General features: G+C 41.1%; 1 protein-coding gene across 2 annotated transcripts in view; it reads left to right on the top strand.

The window, feature by feature from the left end:
* The window catches only part of SLAIN1 (SLAIN motif family member 1), a 52,841-nt gene extending 41,991 nt beyond the window's left edge, over positions 1-10,850 (top strand). For both annotated transcript variants that reach the window (XM_075045830.1, XM_075045829.1), the window contains 3 exons: positions 3,325-3,489; positions 5,432-5,732; positions 9,825-10,850. In XM_075045830.1, the coding sequence (XP_074901931.1) occupies positions 3,325-3,489; positions 5,432-5,732; positions 9,825-9,900 (542 nt within the window). In that variant the 3' untranslated portion in view covers positions 9,901-10,850. The remainder of the gene's footprint in view (positions 1-3,324; positions 3,490-5,431; positions 5,733-9,824) is intronic.
* The last annotated feature ends 8,920 nt before the right edge of the window (positions 10,851-19,770 follow it).

Below are 19,770 nucleotides of genomic sequence, written 5' to 3'. Positions count from 1 at the left end.
TCCACTCCTTCAATCCTCCTCTCTATTAATTTTCTCATCAGTCTTAGGAGAGCAAAGAGCTCTAGAAAGCGAAGGTTTGCTACTTGCAGCTTGGAAAAATATTTTTGTTTTCTTCTCATATATTTCCAGCAAGTTCATACCTAGTCATGTTTTACCGGCCTGAAATATTAAAATCACCTAACTCCCACCTTCTGCTTCAGTATATCAAGCTTAGAAGAGCCAGCGTTTCATTTACAAACAAAACGTCTGTAAGACCTTTTCCACTGTTCTTAGGAGGGGAACAGGTGACAGAACAAACTTCAAGAAAGAGGTGAAAGAGGATGCATCATCCAAGGAGATGAAAGCTGCAAAAATGCCATCAAGATGAACATTTCTGGGTTTTCCCCAAACACAAAACTGACCTGCTATTTTCATTGCTTTTCAGGGCCATTTGTCTCAGCAGACACAAGGACCCATCAAAGAAGTAACACAGATGCTCAATGGATGAGAATTTTCAGGTGCAGTAGGAATCTGCTGCCTGAGGACTGAAAGAATCAGCAGCAGAGCAGACTGCTGGAATGAGAAGGGACTAATGAACAGGAGGCAAAAGACGTGGCCACCCGTGACACAGAGGAAATCCAAGCTACTCGTGTACCTATTTTTCCTGCTATTGTAGCTGCACCCACTGGACAATTCAAGGCTCAGATCATGCCTGTGGTGGCTGATGCAGTCCCTGAGTGGAAGAGCATGTAGACTCCAAGAAATTCTGCTTATACAACATGATATGTGGACAGTATTAGAACAGCTATTTTATGCAGTGCTATCTTCCCTACCGCCATCCTGCTGCTCAGACCTTTTTTGCCAAGTGCTGTAATGTTGACCTAGGATTTCAGAAGCTAGGATTTTAAAGGGTAGGCTAGGGCTCCAAAATTAACAGTAGCTACAGACTTCCCATATTTATGAATTTCTGCCACTCTGGGCCAAGGATTGCATCATAGAAAGACAGTTCCCTTTCCAGTTTTCAAAATCATGAGTATTTCAGAAATAGGGACATACAGTAGCTGTATAGATGCCATTGTTTGCATCCCCAGGACAGTTTTAGAAGCCTAATAACTATTTTATCATTGTTATATCGGTGATATTAATACTTACCACGTGACTGAACCACAGTGGTAATCCCCTTGCTAATGTTCATTGGTGTACCGCTGACAGTTTTAGCCTGCCAGCATCAGTGGTGAGTTGCTGAAGCACAACTCTAACTCTTTGATGAAGGATTACCCTGAAACTGGTTCTTTATTAGGATTTGGCTGTACTCTAGTTTCCAGGAACTCAAACCTTGCATTTCCTTTTCCTGCACTGAACTCCTCCCTATCTTACCTTCCATACCTACTGTTTGATTTCAAATATATGAAAATGTAGTGTATTTAATTCACGGGAATATTTAAACTATTTCCTGGACAGCAATGGTTTTCTATGTCAGACCATCTGTGGTAACTGAAAGTCAGCCTTAGTTGAGGTAGAAGAGAAGGTGGTCTCATCATTATCTGACCAGTGTGCATGATATAGTGTCAAGGGCAGGTAGGCACTAGTAATTGGGACTCGGGACATAAAGATATTAGAAATGTTGGACCTTTGAAGTACAAGGATGTTTTTGACTATTTGCAGGATACTCTACCAGCTCTTATCATGAGGACCAGTCATAAAAAACAGCTGGAGTGGTAGCCTTGCTGTGACTCAGTTTGCTGGAGTTACATAGGCATCCTATACATTGAAGTTACTGTTAGTGACTACTAATACCTTGTATAGATAGAACTGTACTGTCACTTCTTATTACTCGACAGTTGTTAGCAGCTTTAAGGATTAGAGGAGCTCATGATGATGCTAAATAGGCTATGTATTTATGTGGACTGATAAACAGAGATTCCCAAGTCAAATTTGTTGTTTCTGTGGACTGAAATTGCCCTGCGTGAGCTAGGAGGTCGACCCAAACCAGCAGTTCCAAGCTGTGTGTGATGTGTCGTTCTTGTGCATACATCCAAAATGTCGATCTTGAAATGCCCTGCTTGCTGTTGGAGAGAGCAGTCGTAGCTGCCTCTTCGAAGCCAGGCAGACCCTGCTTTCTGTTGCAGTGTGAGAACTGGAGGCAGACATCTGCCAGGCACTGGAACCTACGGCAGGGACAGGAGCTGGCGGCCTCCCTGCTGACCATGGTACCAGGAGAAACATAGCCACCTCAGCCAGGCACAGCACTTGTGCTCCCGAACCTGGCCAGGAGGCCAGCGTTGGCGGTGTTGTCAATGGCAATTTAAGAAATGACCCATTACTTGCCCACAGCAGTGCTTCACTGGAGTCTGTCACATCACAGGAGGCAATTCAGACCAGGTCATTCAGCGTGTGCCTTTCTGCCCCCGCCAGCCTCTTCAGATTATACAGAACAGAGTCATCTCCCTTTGGCCCTGCAGCAGAAGAGACCAAAAGAGCTTCACCTTAGATTACCTAATGCTGTTGTGGTTGGCAGGTCTTCTTGAGATGTCAGGCTTGGTCTCAGCGTCTCTCTCTAAATCAACTAGCATGAGTGGGGTTGCAGACATCTTCTGACCTCCTAGACACATGCCTTAGGTGTTGAACATGCCTCCAAAACATTTGGGGCATTTGCAGCTTTCTTTTCCTGAAAGACCCTACAGGCCTGTTCTGAAAATGCCCACCAAATCAGGCACCACAAGAGGGGTAGGAGGGAGAACCACCAGATTTGAAAATCCTGATATCAACCCAGGGCTCTAAGCAGCTGAACAGCATCGACTTAACAGGTTTTGTGCATGGCCACCTGGAGAAACAACATGCTAATAAGGTTAGGTACCGAATGGAATTTTTTAGCATCTCATTGGCACCTGAAGGCAAAACCTTAGTCACTTAGGATGGATTCGTCTCACCTGTCTTTAGACATCCATGGTGTAGATACCTGTGTCTGTGTCACTGCAGCCTTGCTTTGTATTCACTGCAAAGAAACGGGCACAATTAGGGCATGATTCATCTGACCTACTTTACACATTTACGTGAAACTCATCCTTATCATGGCACTTTAGTGTTTAAATCTTTGCGATTCTGAACATGTACTGCCTATTCGTGTCTAAAATTATTTGTTAATAATCATGCTGTTATAGTAGTCAGAAGGGTTCAATTAGTAGGCTGTCAATAACATAGTCATATTCTTCCGGCAGAGCAAAACCTTTCTTTGTGTTGAAGTAATCTGTTTTAATTTTTATTTTCTACAGAAATTATTCAGAGACTGCTCATGTTTGTAGCAAATTCTGACATGACTATGGATGTTACCTTCTTTTGCTTCAGATAAACTTCGAAGAAGCATGCCTAACCTCACTCGGATGCCAAGTACCCCCACCATTAACAGTAATGCTGGCTTTGCTAGTTCTCCGGTCACTGTGAGGAGCAGTCAAAGCTTTGACTCCAATTTGCATGGAGCGAGTAATGGGATTTCAAGGATGCAGTCGTGTAGTAAGTACCTGTGTTCTTTGGCTGTGTGCAAAGAATCGATAGAGTGGTAAAATACATGTCCCAGTCACTGACCCTCTGCTTTATGAAAAATTAAAAGCAGACTGTGTTCCTTTTGCACAATATTTTAATATAGCACAGGATTTTCAAAGTTTCTATTTTGGAAAGCAAATTCTGCCAATCTTGTTACGCTGTATTGAGAGTTTCATCACCTCCTTTTGTTTTTTTCTTTGGCCATTCATTTTGTGCCAACTTTAAAACTAAAATTATAATTAGTAGCAGTAGTATTGTGGGAGCACCAATAATGCAATTAATTCATATAAGCTTACATTTTTAGTTTTGATACTAGAATTGAAAAGTGCTTTTCTTGGTAATTTATACAATACTGGTTTTACAGTACACTGTATAAATACTACTTTAAGATACATGGCCTCTCTCCTACTGAAGTTGAGCCACTTTCTTCTGAGCAAATGTGGTAAACAAGAGGGTTATATCCTCAAGTATAATATACTTGTTGAGTGGGGGAATTAAAATGACTTTTTAGTTAGTTTAATTTAGGTGACTTCTTGATGGGGGGATGAAGGGAGTATTGATCTAGTGGATGTTGAATTATTAATGTGGAGTGGGAATGAGACAGATTGAGATCCAAACCCATCTTTTCTAGCACAGTGGTTGAGGTACTCTGAGAGGAAACGGAAAAAGTGGATTTTGCTGGACACAGGCAGGAGAAAGTATTTAACTTATGCCTCCCATGTGAGATTTTGGAGGGAGAAGTTGGCAAAACCTTTTCCTGTGGGTGTTTTCTTTCAAATTTGAGCAGAATTTACAAATGTCACCAAAAGTACTAAACAGCATCTTTTCTGGAAAATGTACTTGACTGCTGGATTTATTTTGTTTTATTTTTGTCCTGTTTGAATAGGAGAATCGAAGTAGTTGTTCAGCTTCCCACCTGAATTTGCATGGTAGTGCATTGAGAGTTTAATTTTATTTACTATTTTAGAAATGCCTATTTCTCTGTGTGTTTATGTAAGCATATATATATATGTGTGTGTGTGTATAAAATGTGATTTTTCTGAAATAATTTTTTGGAGAACATTTCTAATAAGTGGCTGTGCTGGGGTATTTAAGGAGCTGTGTTACGATAATAGTTCCATAGCAATATATTGTCAGTATTGTTTAATTGAATCACACATCTGTATTTTCTCCTGTGTCTCTAAATGATCTTAAGATGTCCTTTTCCATAGACTTGAAAAAGGATTAGCCTGTATGTGGTATGTTAGTTTATGTGCTTCAGGCTTTTGACAGTTTGCTTTTGATATGTGGACTCTGAAACAGATGCGTGTTTGATGTACACCAGAGGGCAGGATTGTGTAGAAAGCCTCTATATAAAGCTTCTGAAACCCATAGCATTGATTTAAAATTATAGTTTACATAACATCAGCCTTGAAATATGCTGTTATATTCAAGACCTTTTTATAGCCTTTTTATTGTTTTTATACATAAAGTGTAGACGTCTGCAATCTTTTATGCTTTAATGCAATGTTCCTTGAACAAGATGGGGCTATTGCAAGCAACCTTACAGAAATCTAAATAATCTGACAGTAATTAATTTATACCTTCAGCAGTTTCTCTTGCTTAAAGCTCTAATTGCATAGGTGGAATTAGTGTGCTTGTAATGGCTAATGAAACTTCTTTGAGGAGAAAAAGAAGGATGAATATGGGGTGGGATTTTTGTTCAGGATAGGGATGGAACAGGGTATTTTAGTTCAGTGCAGTGTTACTGGATACAGTATTGGATCCAAGAGGTTTTTCAACAGTTTATAATTAGCAAGTAAATTGTATAATGATGTGTTTATCCCTATTTAGATCTATCTAGAAATCAGCATTACTATCTGGCCTCATCTGTTGCATACTGACCTCGTTACTTTTCTACCACTCTTTACAGTTCCATCCCCAGGACAGCTTCAACACAGAGTTCACAGTGTGGGACATTTTCCAGTGTCTGTCAGACAGCCTCTCAAAGCTACTGCCTACGTAAGCCCAACCGTACAAGGTAGTACTAGTAGTAGTAGTAGCAGCAGTATTCCAATATCCAACAACTTACAGTTATATTCTAACACTGGGATCCCAATGCCAAACAAGACTGCCAGTCAAGGAATTGTAGGGCGCAGTGCTCTTCCAAGACCATCGCTGGCTATCAGTGGGAGTGGCATACCCAGAAGTAAAATTGCACAGCCAGTTCGAAGGTAAGAGTTAAACAGGCCTCTTTCCCTATGTGGATGGCTTTGGCTTAGATTGTGGTGTTGGTTGGTTGTTTTTTTTTTCTGAGTATGAAGCTGGGCTATGAAAGAGAAGCGTTTCTAGCTCCTAATGTAAAGTCACTGAATGGGTGAAGATTTCTTTCCAGAAATAGCGATGGACAATGCCTGCTGGTAGTTCCTAGTAAACTCTAATATTGATAGAATGTAATCACATATAAATAAGAATGGATTGCCATCTATCAATAAGTACTCAAAACAAATGGAAATCTCATATCATTGACATATGTGGCTTGCCTTCTTCTTGACTTGTGCCAACTGCTATTTCAATGTCACAGGATGAGCAAATCTTAGAGTACCCAAACAGAAAGAGTTATGTCCCTGTCGTTGTAAATGGCAGTAGACTGTAAAAATGCAACCTGTGACATTACAGCATTGTGAGGAAGGAAATGTCCTGAATAGTGCAGTCTTGGGTTGAACCAGCATCTTTTCAGTTCCAGCTGGGAGGCAATGGGCAAACAGGGAATCCTGGAGTATCACATACTTGCAATGAGCTATATGTTAAGCAAATGCATTTTTCCAAGACATTTTAATCTCCAAATGATATTTTTTTTTATTATTTTTTTTAGGGCAAGCAATAAAATAAGCTTGAGGAAAGAGACTGTGTTTTAATCACCTCATCACAGCTGGGAGTTAAACGCTTAGCTGTGTGTTGTGTGATTAATAGGTGATGATCAACTTTTGTCAACTCTTCCAACTCTTTCTCCCCATCGCAGGCATCCCTCCTCTTGTGAGGGCCTGCTGCGTGACCACCTGGTTGTCTGTTGGATGAACTGTCACTGTTTAGCTCTCACCATTTTTATGCTTTTCACTAGATACTGGCTAGATCCAGAATAAGTTCAATTACTCACATTCTCTTTTTGGTTGAGTTACTTGGGGATTACACTGATGTGACTGACAACAGATTTTGACCAACTGCAGTGAAACTTTGATAAAGAGCTGTCAGGTTTCTTCTTTGATGAAGACTGTACCATGAGACTTCTCTTATAACCTCCTTTGCTCTCTGCTGGAACTACCTGTGTTAGAGTTCTTTATAGTAGAGGGTTTTCTTTCTTTTTTTTCTTTTTCCTTTCCTCAATTTCATGGTCTTCTGCAGACCTCTTAAATCTTTCATAGCAGCATGTGAGAAAGACAGAGGCATTCTGCGCCGTGAAGACCAGTCCCTTGCTATTTTGTAATTTTTCATATAACAAGCAATATTAAGGAAAAACAAAATCAAGAGGTTTCAGTGGGAGGGTGAGACACTGTACTCTTAACACTGTTTTTATTGGAAACTGTTTCAAATCAGTAACAAAGCTATTTATAGTCCAGAAAGTCTGTGCTCCTGTCTTCACACCATCAAATGTACCTTAGTAGCATCATATGTTGCCATAGAGCCAGACCAATGATCCTTGAACATAGATGGTCTTTGCACTGTGGAAATGACAAGTTTATAGGACTCTAAAAGCACAGACAGATTGGAGCTCAGCCTACAGTTCTTTGAGACCCTTGTTTCATTTTATTTATTCATGTGGAAAATAAAGGCGGTTTCAATTCATGTGGAATTTTCTTGGAAAGAATTCAGCCATCACCGGCAGATTTTCTCACTGTTGATTTTTGTCACTGTGATCATTTCGAAGGAATGGTATTTAAGTTTAAGAGTTTACCTTCTGTTAGTATACTGAAAATTAAAGTGGTTTTAGTCATAACCTGATTAAAAGTAGAAAAGGTCTTCTGTTTTGTTTTGGTTTTTTTAAATCTATCAGATGTTCAGGAAGAAGTGCACATTCAGAGCAAAGCTGTGCCTTCATGCCTATGGCCAGACTGTTATGTAGCCAAGTTACTGGCTTAAAATAGGCTGTTAGACATTTTATATAGGGCCTGCATTAGGGAACTTCAGTATTTACTGCATAGGATCAAGCATGTGAGGGACTGCTTTTGATAATTTGTAAAATAAAATTATAATAGCCAAGATAACCAACTTAGCTAAATATTAACTGCTGTTCTCCTTGCCGTCAGAGATCCATGCATACAAAAGCAATGTAAAGAAATTTTAACAGTACAGTCCATCTCTACTTAGCCTTACAAGTGAAGCAGCACTTTTTTCTTGTTTGTTCCTGTTGAATGGATCCACACAACCCTCAGCCCTCTCCAACTCTGTGCTCAGGGCTTCTTGCAGACCTCTACCTTCCGGTTCTCCGCTTTCTATCCTTACACAATGTGAGGGGCAGCGGGGGCAGCTTCCCGCAGGGCAAGGTGAGCCAGGAGCTGAGTGGGACAACCAGGCTGGCCTGCAGTGCCCAACCAAGAGCAGCATTGATGGTGACCAGGGTCAGGCAACAGTCCCAGCCTCCAGACAGGTCCACAGTGATGAGGCAGGTCCCACCTAAAGCTAGGAAGTCCATCAGCAGCTCAGGGTCTGGATCATCCCAGGTACCAGGCGCAGGCATGGCAGCAACGTAAGCAGAGCTCCGGAGCCAAGGTGGGAGGCTCGCTTGTGTTTGCTGCTTTGTGCTGGAGCCAGTCACAGCAATCCAGCTGGCGATGGAAGAGTGGGACGGGACTACAGACCCTCCAAAAACTCTGTTACCTCAAAACCACGTGGCATCATACTGACAGCTCGTGCTTCTTTGAAACAGTTTTCAACACTGGCGCATTTTCCTGTTCAGTGCCCTGTAGCAGAGATTCAGCTCTGGATACGTAGCAGTATGCTTACAGTTGTTTTAAGCTTAGTCAATTATTCTTTACTTTTGCCCTCTCCATTTTTTCTTCAGGATTGTTAAACATACTTTCCTCTTTTTATTTATGGAAAAAAAGAAATGAAAGTGTCAGTTGCAGAAAATGGCAGAGGCAGGTCTTTTTATGCCTCAAGTTAACTGGATTTATATCAAAGATAAGTGATCCTGCAACAACGTGGAGCTGCACAAAAGCAGCTTGGCTGAACCTAAGTTTAACAAACTTTTTTTACTTAAGTACAGTGTTTTTACCACTAAAAAATTGGTTGTAGCAGAGAGGCAAGAAGCTGCTCTGATGACTGCTTTTAACTTACTGACTCTGCCTGCCCTTACAACATACCTCTGCCTTTTTCCAGCCAAGAGCATTTGGAAGGGAGAGGAAGCATCAGTAACTCACAGAAAAAGCAGAGAAGTGTGAGAACAAGGCTTTGGCCCTGGTTTTATAGGAAACAGTTTCACAGAACTGAGACACTTTATTTTCAGCAAATTCTGGTGTAACTAAATATAGTTGCAGCAAATGAGAGATAGCCTGCCTTGTCACCAGTGAGTTACCAGTCGGATCAAGTCAGATGGTTGTTGTTTTTTTTTTTTATCTTACTTGAAACAGTTACCTCGGTAGTACCTGGAGTGTTTGGAAGATGGTCAACAAGCATTTAATAATAAGTCCTCGATTAGTGAGAGACACGGCCCCGGTGTGAGGATGGGGGCCTGGAGGATGGCAAGTTCCCTGCAGGAGTGGTGGTGCTGGGACCGGCGGCTCTCTGAGTTCAGCTGTGGGATGGAAACACATCGCTGTGTGTCTTGGATAAGAGCATCTGGAGCAGGCTTTGTAGAGTTCTTTGACCGACAAGATGCCAAAATTCTTTAGTGCCTGCATAGTGTTTTTATAAAGTGCTGGTTTTTTCATGAGCATGCTGAGCACAACAGCTTTTTGGAGAATATATCCCATTAGGTCTCTGCTGTCTGTAGTGACAAAACCAGGTTTTTATCGTCTTTAGCCCTGAAAAAACAAATCTTCCCATTTAGAGGGGTCTCATGCATCATGGCAATTATTCACCAAATTCGTTTTTACAAACCTTTTACCCTGTTAAGACTAGTAACAGTAATGGAGTCTCATTGGAACTGGCCTTAATTTCACCATAGATCTTTACATTTGCATTAGCATGGAGCCAGAAATATACTAGAGTGCTGTCTCCAAGCAAGCCACAAAGCCAGTGTCACTGCAGAAGTAAATGATGTTTGTTACCTTGATCTTTCACATGAAATATGACTTCCTTTCCCTTTTTTTGTCATTTGGTTAATACAGTTTCCTTCAGCCTCCAAAGCCACTTTCGTCACTCAGCACGATGCGGGATGGGAACTGGAGAGATGGCTGCTATTGATGAAAGATGCCCATCAACAGTGGAAAATAAATAATGCGGATTTCATTACCCAGCTGGCTGGGTAACAATGATTTGGGAGAGGAGAGTCATACGGTATTATTTCCCCTGGGATTTTAATATGTAACCATCCATAATACAATGTCATTTTAAAAAAATGAACATCTTCTCAAATACTAAATATTGCACTTAATCAGTTACCTGAACAGCTGCATTGTTATCAGACTAACAATGGCAGTGTTGGCATTTGGAACTGAAGAAAGTATTATATATGTGCAACATACCAGAATATTTCCTTGGAAAGAACTAGGAGATAATGCTTTCGGGCAGCTTTGCCATACTGAAATTCTAAGACAGTTTATTCAGTGTAAAGGCATCATGCATTTTACTTTCAATTTGGGGGGACTTATGTATGTGCTTGAATTTTTTTCTAGTGTTTCCAGTACATTTTATTTTGTATACTTAAGTTCATATAAACTTGCCTGAACCTTGAACAATAGAGAGATAATTTAACTTTTCTGTGCCATAAATAATATTTTTGGGGTAATGTACTTTTTTAGCGCTAGGAACATATCTTACAAAATTGTACCATTGGCAATACAAAGCAGTATATTTATGTTGCAGAAGCACACAAAAAAGTAGCATTCACTGGAAATTGCCATCCAGCTGGGTCAGCATGGTTTTGTTGGTCTTTCACCATTTGTTCAATTGTTAATTTATTGTCATAGTGTTTTGTATTTAAAATGGCAGCATAAGTCACATTGCACTTACAAAGATACAGTGATCTCTAAAACTACAGTTGGTTTTCAGTACTTTATTACAAAGAGTAAAATTGTAATGTTTTATTAACAGTTGCTTATGGAAAATGAGTTTTAATGCGAATCTTTTTGATAGATCTTTTACAAAATCCAATTGCACTAATCAATGCTTTCTTATAATGGCATATGACTTAATATTTGATTACAACTGTGTATACTGCTGTTTTGGAATGTTTCAGAAATAAAGAATCTATTTCAGCAATAATGTTCTTGAGTGTGCAATGTAAACATTGTCAGAATTTAGCATCTGACATCTACTTAGCTCCTGCAGTTTTTATTACTTGGCATTTATAAAGATTATGCTGGATTTTTGCAAATAGTAACTAAGTTCATCTGAAATTTTCTGATTTTTTTTTCAATTGTGTTATAAAGCTATAGTATGCATAGAAGACAAATATGTATTGCTTTAGAATCAATCGTTATGATCTTATATGATCTTAAGATTATTTTTTTTTTCAATTTAATGTTCACATTTTGCAAGTGCAAATGTGGCTTGCAATGGGAAATGGATATTGTGTACCAAGTGAGTCTTTCACCATGCTCTGAATTTGCTGTCAGTTTTGCTCTGAATTAGCTCGAGGACCTGCTATTCTTAAAAGGGCAAGCTAAAATAAAAAACAAAGGAGAAGCAGTTAGTGGTGAGTAAAACCTTAATTACGCTGAGAAATGATTGTATAGCAGTGCAGTAGTATCCCTGCACAACGTAAAATTGTTTAACAGAGATAGACAATTCATTTTTCACACTTTAGTTCTTTTAATGCCGTTAGAATCCATTTTTCCAAAAAAAAGCAGAACTGTTGCAGAGGGTATCAAGAAATATTCCAACGAGGAAATGACCTCTGCACAGGTAAGTATTTCAGCAGGAGTGTGCCAAACCCATCTTGTTTCTAAGATGCTTTAATTGGCAGAAATTACTGCTTGTTACTGCAGTCAGTCATTTGTGGACAGTCTCTGTTGTTTTGAACAGTTTATCTCACTTACAGACTGATTGTGGCAGGGATGCAGAGCCAGCTTGGGGGGGGTGCTTTGCTATTTGCCTGTGACAAGGAGGGCTGCAGAACCTCCCAAATTAATAAGCTCTCCTGGCTTCTGGCACTAGGGAACCAGAGCGACCTTTTTCATAAAAGATGGCTGGAGACCAGTGGCAATGATGAGTTTCTGCTCATTGCTGGCCCTACCAGCCCTGGGCCGAGCTGTCTCTTCACTTTGTTCCCTAGTGCCGGGATTTTATCCCTGTTCTGCCATTATCTGGGACACCACAGCCTTACATTACTGTCAATTTTTTAAGTAGGTTGCAACTGTTGGTGGCAATACTGAGTTGTACACTTGAGGGCAGTATACCCTTTGAAAATGTTTTCTTTGTAGTAGCTAAAACTCTTTCTATTTTCCAGGCTCTTGGTTTGAACGCAGTTCATATGTCTTTTCCCAGTGTTGTTTATATATGATGACAACATGTTAAAGGAAGGTGCCCAAGTGTTTGTGATTTGCATTTTTAAATTTCACACTACAAAATGTGTCATGAACTGGAGAGCCAAGCATTTTGGATATAATGAATTCTTTGAGAAGATGCAGTTGTTTTTCCCTTTTTAGTTGTCCCGTTCCCTTGCAATGCATTCTTTCATCATGTCAGGATTTGGTAACCTTATAGCTTTGCTGGTTTTGTCAAGTATCTGTCACTGGATGCCATCAGACTTTAGGAGGAGACCCAAAGTGCGAGCACCTTGATCGCTTTTCTGCACTCAGTCAACAGAATCACTCATTTCAACCCCAGGCTGTGGTACTGCTGCTGTTCGCCTGTAGCAGAGGGAGCTGGCTGTCTCCGTGGAAAGTAGCATCAATGAACGAGGTACTGCTGCACGGTGCCCAAAGTGTCACGTACTTCACCACAGTACCACTGGGAGCAAAACGTGTGGAATATGCTACTGATTTCCTCCTCTCTGTGGAATACATTTTAAAAGAGTTATAAGCTAGTTGTACTCTTTCACAAAGCCACGGACTTTTTACAAAGCCACTATCCCATCCCACTGCTCATTTCTCAGTGAGTGTTGAAGTGGATTCCCATATCCAAGTCCACGATGCCAGCCTGTGCTGTGCCTGTTACAAGCAAAGCACCTCCTAGCTCCCTTCCATGTTGGCCCTCACTGTGGTGGGAATCCCCCAAAAATATAAGGGACTCAATTTTTATTCACCCTCAAATCCTTCCTTAAAGACTTCTTCTTTAGTGCAGTACCACTAAAAGCAGGACTACAGTTAAACTGTCAGTGTCTTCTGACAGGCTCTTGAGCCTGTTAACAAATGCTGTCTTGTCATTTTTTCTTTCTCTGATTGGTGTTTTTTGCTATACCTAAATCACAAGTTTTTGGAGACATGAACTCCTGTCTTTTCCCTTTGTGTTTGTACAGCATGAAGCCCAGGATTTCAGGCCCAACATTACAATGCCTGTATGCTAACACAAATAGTGAAAATCAGCATCTTCCTATGGAAAACACTATTTAAACATCCACTGTGAATGATGGGTAAGGCTTCATAATTAAAAATAATTGGGGAATAACACTCTCTCTCTCTTAAAAACAGATTTGTGGTGTTTAATCCTCAGGTATGACTTACCAATTCAGAAATTCTGGATAAAAAAGGAAATTGCTAAGCCCAGATGACTTTCCTTGTCACTGTTGTCATGAAAAGGGTATGTCCTGCCTGGTCTGGTTTAATTTTCTTTTTCTCAGCCAATCAAGAGTCACATTTCATTTGCAATACCCACTGCAGCCCATCTGTTCAGCCATCTTTTTCCTTTCATCTACACTGTATTGCTTACAACTCTTGCTGTCCCCAGATTCCGACCTTTCTTGTGACCTCTGTCAGTGGTTATGCGTGCTTTTGTGGCTGGTGCAGTTCCTGACCATCCACCTGCAGATCCCACTGTGGTGGGTTGACCCTGGCTGGATGCCAGGTGCCCACCAAAGCTGCTCTATCACTCCCTTCCTCAGCTGGACAGGGGGAGAAAATATAACGAAAGGCTCGTGGGTTGAGATAAGGACAGGGAGAGATCACTCACCAATTACTGTCACAAGCAAAACAGACTTGACTTAGGGAGAAATTAATTTAATTTATTACCAATCAAATCAGAGCAGGATAATGAGAAGTAAACCCACACCTTAGCACCCCTTCCCCACACCCCTTCCTCCTTCCCGGCTCAGCCCCACTCCCAGTTCTCTCTCCCTCCTCCCCCCGGCAGCGCAGGGGGACGGGGAATGGGGGTTGGGGTCAGTCCGTCATACCTTGTCTCTGCTGCTCCTTCCTCCTCAGGGGGAGGAGGACTCCGCACTCCTCCCCTGCTCCACCAGGGGGTCCCTTCCACGGGAGACAGTCCTCCACGAACTGCTCCATCATGAGTCCTTCCCATGGGCTGCAGTCCTTCAGGCATAGACTGCTCCAGCGTGGGTCCCCTGTGGGGTCACAAGTCCTGCCAGAAAACCTGCTCCAGCGTGGGCTCCTTTCTCCATTGGGCCACAGGTCCTGCCAGGAGCCTGCTCCAGCGCGGGCTTCCCACGGGGTCGCAGCCTCCTTTGGGCATCCCCCTTCTCTGGCACAGGGTCCTCCCCGGGCTGCAGGTGGAGATCTGCTCCCCCGTGGACCTCCATGGGCTGCAGGGGGACAGCCTGCCTCACCATGGTCTTCACCACGGGCTGCAGGGGAGTCTCTAGCCTTGGCCAACACCAGGTCCATCTTGGAGCTGGCTGGCATTGGCTCTCAGACATAGGGGAAGCTTCTAGGAGCTTCTCACAGAAGCCATCCCTGTAGCCCCCCTAGCTACCAAAACCTTGCCGTGCAAATCCAATCCACCCACTCGGCTATTCTGCTCACTCACCAGCCTGGGGAGCAAGCCATCAGTGCATCTTCTGTCTCCATTGTTGGGACTTTCAGCTGTTACCTGGCCAGGTAAGCAGTTACACTTAATCTGAATTAATGACAATGGAAGGGAAGTTTAAGGCATGAAGAGATGCTTCAGACTTTCTGGAGAAAAATACTTAATCTCTTTTATTGACAATCCATCTTGACTTTGTAGAGGTGGAGAGAAGCTTGATATCTAACACACTCAGAAGACGTGCACTATTCCCAGATGCAGCTACAAAAATATTATGAAACTACAGGTAGACAGACAATAGATATCTTTCACAGACCATAAAGTGACTCTTACTTGAAGAAAACATGGCAAACACACAAAATGAAGACAACTCTCACTGCCATCACTCTCTCATTGGCTATTTGGTGACGCACTATTGAATTCAGCCATCTTAACATAGAGGGGTTGGACATCTGAAACTGATTGAGCCATGTAAGTTGTCATTGTGGCTGGGCAGAAAAGAAACCTCGCGGCTCCTGCGCACAGCGTAGATTTGGCCACGCGGTGTGGAACTGCAGCGCGCATCCAGTGCTCTGCGGCAGCAGCCCCGTTCCTTCCCAGGACGGCAGCGCCTGCTGCGTGCGTGGTACCCTGGTGCACAGCCATCGCTGACCACCACCCGCTGCGGAGGGATCAGAGAGCGGACGGTCCTTTGCTTGCTAAGGTGGAGTGCTTAAAAGAGGCTAATTACTGGGGCAGGATCCAACTAGACGATGATACTCAAATGTGTTGTTTTTGTTCTGCGAGCACAGCCAAAAGATAATGTTTTGCCTTTTCAGACACGATCTTTCTGCTCTGTAGAGCTCTTTCCCTATGCTCGTGCATTTAGTATTATATTTTTCTATTGTGACTCTTTTTTGAGTCAAAAGAATGAAAATAGTCTTTCTTCTTTGTTAAAAAATTAAAATAATATTTATTCTTTGTTTCTGTTCGCTTCACTTACTCCTTGCCCCTGAGATTTCTATTGTTCCCCTAGAAAAATAAAATATTATTCCTTTGTCCTTGTGGCCAGACCTATAGAAGGAATGAGCCTCCAGCCAAATTCCCCAACTGAGCTCTAGCAATCCAGCCAACCTTCATACTTGGCAGTCTGCACACAGATGTTACTAAACAAGGTATATTATCTCTATCCAAGACTGAACTTTTCAACAGTAGAAGCAGCAGAAAACGTGATGTGGATGTCAACTACACTACACCTAAACTGGACTATTTGGAACCATTTTTTTTGCAATAATAGAAAATAGAAAAGATACCAATATGTTTCTACAACTTTGCTTTTCAACCCTTCCTACAGGAGGTTATAATAGCTTTATCTTTGGATACGCTTGATAAGCGCTTTCTACTTTCTGATTATGAATTTCACTGAGCCAGTAAACAAGTGTTGAATTCATTTTCAGCAAAATGTTTAGTGACTACTGACCTCTTTAGGAGACTTATACTGGTTCTAAAACGGAGATATTCCAATGCTAGCATCAGGATATAATCCATTTTCTTTACATAATGTTGCTAATATGCCATTCAGTTCCTTTAAAATGTAAATAATTGAACTATAAGTTCAAGAACTCAGAAGAAAAATCAATTTAGAAGAAGGGAATTTTTTTTAAGCCAAAGAAAATCATAAAAATGTGTTTTTCTAGGCAGTCACTGACTACACTGAATTATGCAGCTCTGATTATGTATACATATACAACAGGGAGGATTTTTCTGTGTATGAGAGAAGGAAAAAAGCATCAGACAAAATGATGTTGCTGTATCAATGGCTTGCTATTCACTGGATCAGAATTAAATAATTAATTAAATAACCTGCATTAAATAACCTGCCTCCAAAAAAGGAACACTTAGCACCTGATCTTTTCAATCAAAGTGAAATAGCTTTGACAAAATTGGCCCTTACCCCCTTAATTTACAGATGCAGCTACTTGGGTGGGTGCAGATGGGCTCAACTCCTTTTAGGTATGCTCTTGTCTGGTTGGTGTAAGTGAAGTCTGATCCAGAAGCTATGCTGAGGGTTCCTGGAACTTATCTTGCTTCTCAACATATCTTATTACTTTGGCTACAGTCTCATGCAGATGGAGATCTGTGGTTGGGTAGAAGCAGATTGTGCATCTGCCTTACCTAGTTCAGTACTATCAGCCTGGTAGCTGATAGCGGATAACAAATCTGTGGCTTTGTTATCCAGTCCTATGGTTTGTAAGTGAACTACTGAGTTGTGCTCTTTGATGAAGAGCCAAATGTAATTATGCACAATCTTAGAATAGGGCATGTTTTTCTGCAGCACTGAGTACATGCAGCTCCCATTGCATCTAGCTCAAGTAGTAAGACTTTTAGCACCTCTGAAATGAGACACTGGGCAAATTTTATCTTCCTGATATTCTCTTACTAAAGTCCCATTTGTATTTTCACTGAGCAATATCTTAAAGTCTGTTTCAGAAAGCAGTTTATAAAATGGCATTGAGTGAAAATGGCTTGGAATAAAACTCACTGTCCAGACATGGATATTCTGTATTTTTGTGGAATTCCAAACTCAGTGCACAGAACATTCCATTAAAAATAATGTTTTAGATTGTTTTGCATTGTCGATGATAAGTTTTCCAAAGGAAACAGGAAGAAAAGTGCTATTTATTTGACAAGCTATTCCAGACAATCGGAATTATAGTTTTGCCTGGCACCCAATTGCTTTATACAGAATTGAGTGCAAATGCCAATAGTCATTAGAAAGTGTCAGGTACTCATAAAAGTCCCAGTTAACTATATAATGCAGCACAGCAAAAACTACACCCAAGGGGCATTTACGTAATGGAGGACTCCATCGTGGTAAGTCCTCACAGTATTCCCAAGAGTAGGCTTACCGCCTCCATATAGACTAAACCAAGAGTTTGCTCGAGAAATCCATGTCTTGCTTCAAAATATAAATCACAGGTGCTTGTCGGGTTTACATAAGCACAAGTATACTTCCAAGAAAGAAACAGAGATGTGGAAATCTTGGAGTGTTTCAGTAGTGTTTCGGAACACAAACTGCTGAAAAGAGCTTTGTTTCCTTCTGCATCGTTTTGTAGCCTCACTCAATATCCTGTCTACTTTATATCCTCACTGTGAACAATATATGATAAGATGAAAGGCAGTTTACATAAAAGCAGGCCATCTCCTTGAAGAGAACTTATAAAGTACATCTCCTGTATATTCCTTTAATCCTTTGTGAAGCAGTAAACTACAGTTTTGCCCTCTGTTTTGAAACTTTTCCGTAGTTCCACAGAGCAGATAAGTTTGTTGTGAAATAGCTTTTTTTCCCCCTTTCCTCTGGGAGAAAAAAGATACGGGGAAAACTGTCTCATGGCATGCGTTAGCCTGCTGACAAAATCACAAAGCAGTGAAAATGAACACGTTTTCTAAAAACCTTAGTAGTACCAGAAAACCTGCCTGACATGCCCGCACTTGTGTAACAGGATTAAATGTTTGTGCTGTGGTAGTGTCTGTGGGCTGGAAGCAAGTTGGACTTGATGCGATAAAACCAAAAAGCCCTGTCTGAAGCAGCTGGCAGGTGAAGGAATTGCCTGAGCTCTGTTTGTGCACCTTGTCATATGAATAAAGCTCTTCCAGCTGCAAGACAATTGCAGAACTGATTCTGAGGCAGGAGCAAAGAGTCAGGACAGTAAACTGGAAATCAGAAAACCTGGGTTGTTTTCCCCAAACATCTTCTGTAGGGCTGATCATTTTTATGTTCTTTCCTAATTGAGTCTCTGCTTAAACAGTCCTTGCTTTAATGAAGCATTACTACACACTTACGGAGCCTAGCATAACATATGCTATTGAACACAGGTAACTATTTAGTGATGAAGAAAAGCAGAGGAATAGTAGAACTTTCTAATTCAAATTTCAAAACAAATTCCTGTACGGATATATACTGTGATGGGATTATTTTGTGTTATGGATGCATTTAGTTGATGAGTAAAGGCTCTATAGCAAGTTTAGGTATCCATAAGGAAATAACTGTGTACAGCTTGTTTTGTTCTTTATTCTGTAGGCTGATGAAGGTTTCAAACCTTCATGTCATGGAACAAAACAGGACAAACACAAGTGGAAGGAAAGGGGAGAAAGAGAATCAGAAATAAAGTTAACTGATGGGAATAGTACGCGTTTGAAGGCAAGGAGGCTTCCATAGCAGGTACTGATCCATCATGTGCACTAACAGTCTGCATTTTCCTCACTAGCTTCAAATCCCAGCACAAGAAAGGGTGTTTACAGCAACCCCTCTCTTTGTTCTTTCACCTTTCTAGGCCCGTATGTTTTTATGTTGTTGGGTTAAGTGCACGTTTCTGAGAAGAAATGGCTTTTCAGTGTTCTGTAGCAACTTCGTAGCTGCCAAAGTAGTTTTGTACAGGAGGAAAGTTAAAATTTTCCTTATCACTATTCCCTGAACAGTGAGAACCAGTATGGATGGGGCAGGAACTTGATTTTTTTTTAACCTCAGAAGCCATATTTTGGGCTGGCTTAGCTTTTGCATTTTGTTATTTTAAAATCTAATAGAAAAGCGGCAACTGTGAGCCAGTTTATTTGCCCTATGCCATTTCCTTTGAGCTGTAAACGGAGAGCTGTCTTAAACGATCTCCAGAGACTTTAAAACCACTATAAATGGTACTACATATCTCATCCTTATCTCAAACATACTGATTCTTAAGCCAAAGGACAGTGGACTTTCCTGGGATGTTCCAGAGACAAGATGATATAGGTATGCCCAGAATTGAGGTAGCAGAAAATTTTTGTCTAAGATAAGGAAAAATTAGTGTCCTTTAGTGTCAACTCTTATATGTGCCAGCTGCTAATCCAGCTGTCAAGATTGAGGGAAGGAGAGAGGATGTTAGAAAACTGAGGGAATTGTGGTTCATCTGCATTCATTATTATATTACATTATATTAAGGTGGTTCACAAGTGTAATAGTAAGCCAGAGCATCTGGGCTAGGACACTTAATGTTCCAATGGTATATATTGGTTATGCATGCACTTTCCTTTCCATCACAAACCAAGCACTTTCGTATTTTTGTGTGTGGTCTTCCAATGACTGTAAACAATATTACCATTCTGTTTTCTGATGTGTGGTGCAATGTTACTGCAGAATCAGGCCTGTTGTTCAGCTGCTGTGCACATGGCATTGGTAAG

Source organism: Buteo buteo, chromosome 14 (assembly GCF_964188355.1).
Source record: "Buteo buteo chromosome 14, bButBut1.hap1.1, whole genome shotgun sequence".
Lineage (NCBI taxonomy): Eukaryota > Metazoa > Chordata > Aves > Accipitriformes > Accipitridae > Buteo > Buteo buteo.
The sequence above is the reverse complement of the archived record's forward strand: the minus strand, read 5'-3'. Positions and strand labels throughout refer to the sequence as shown.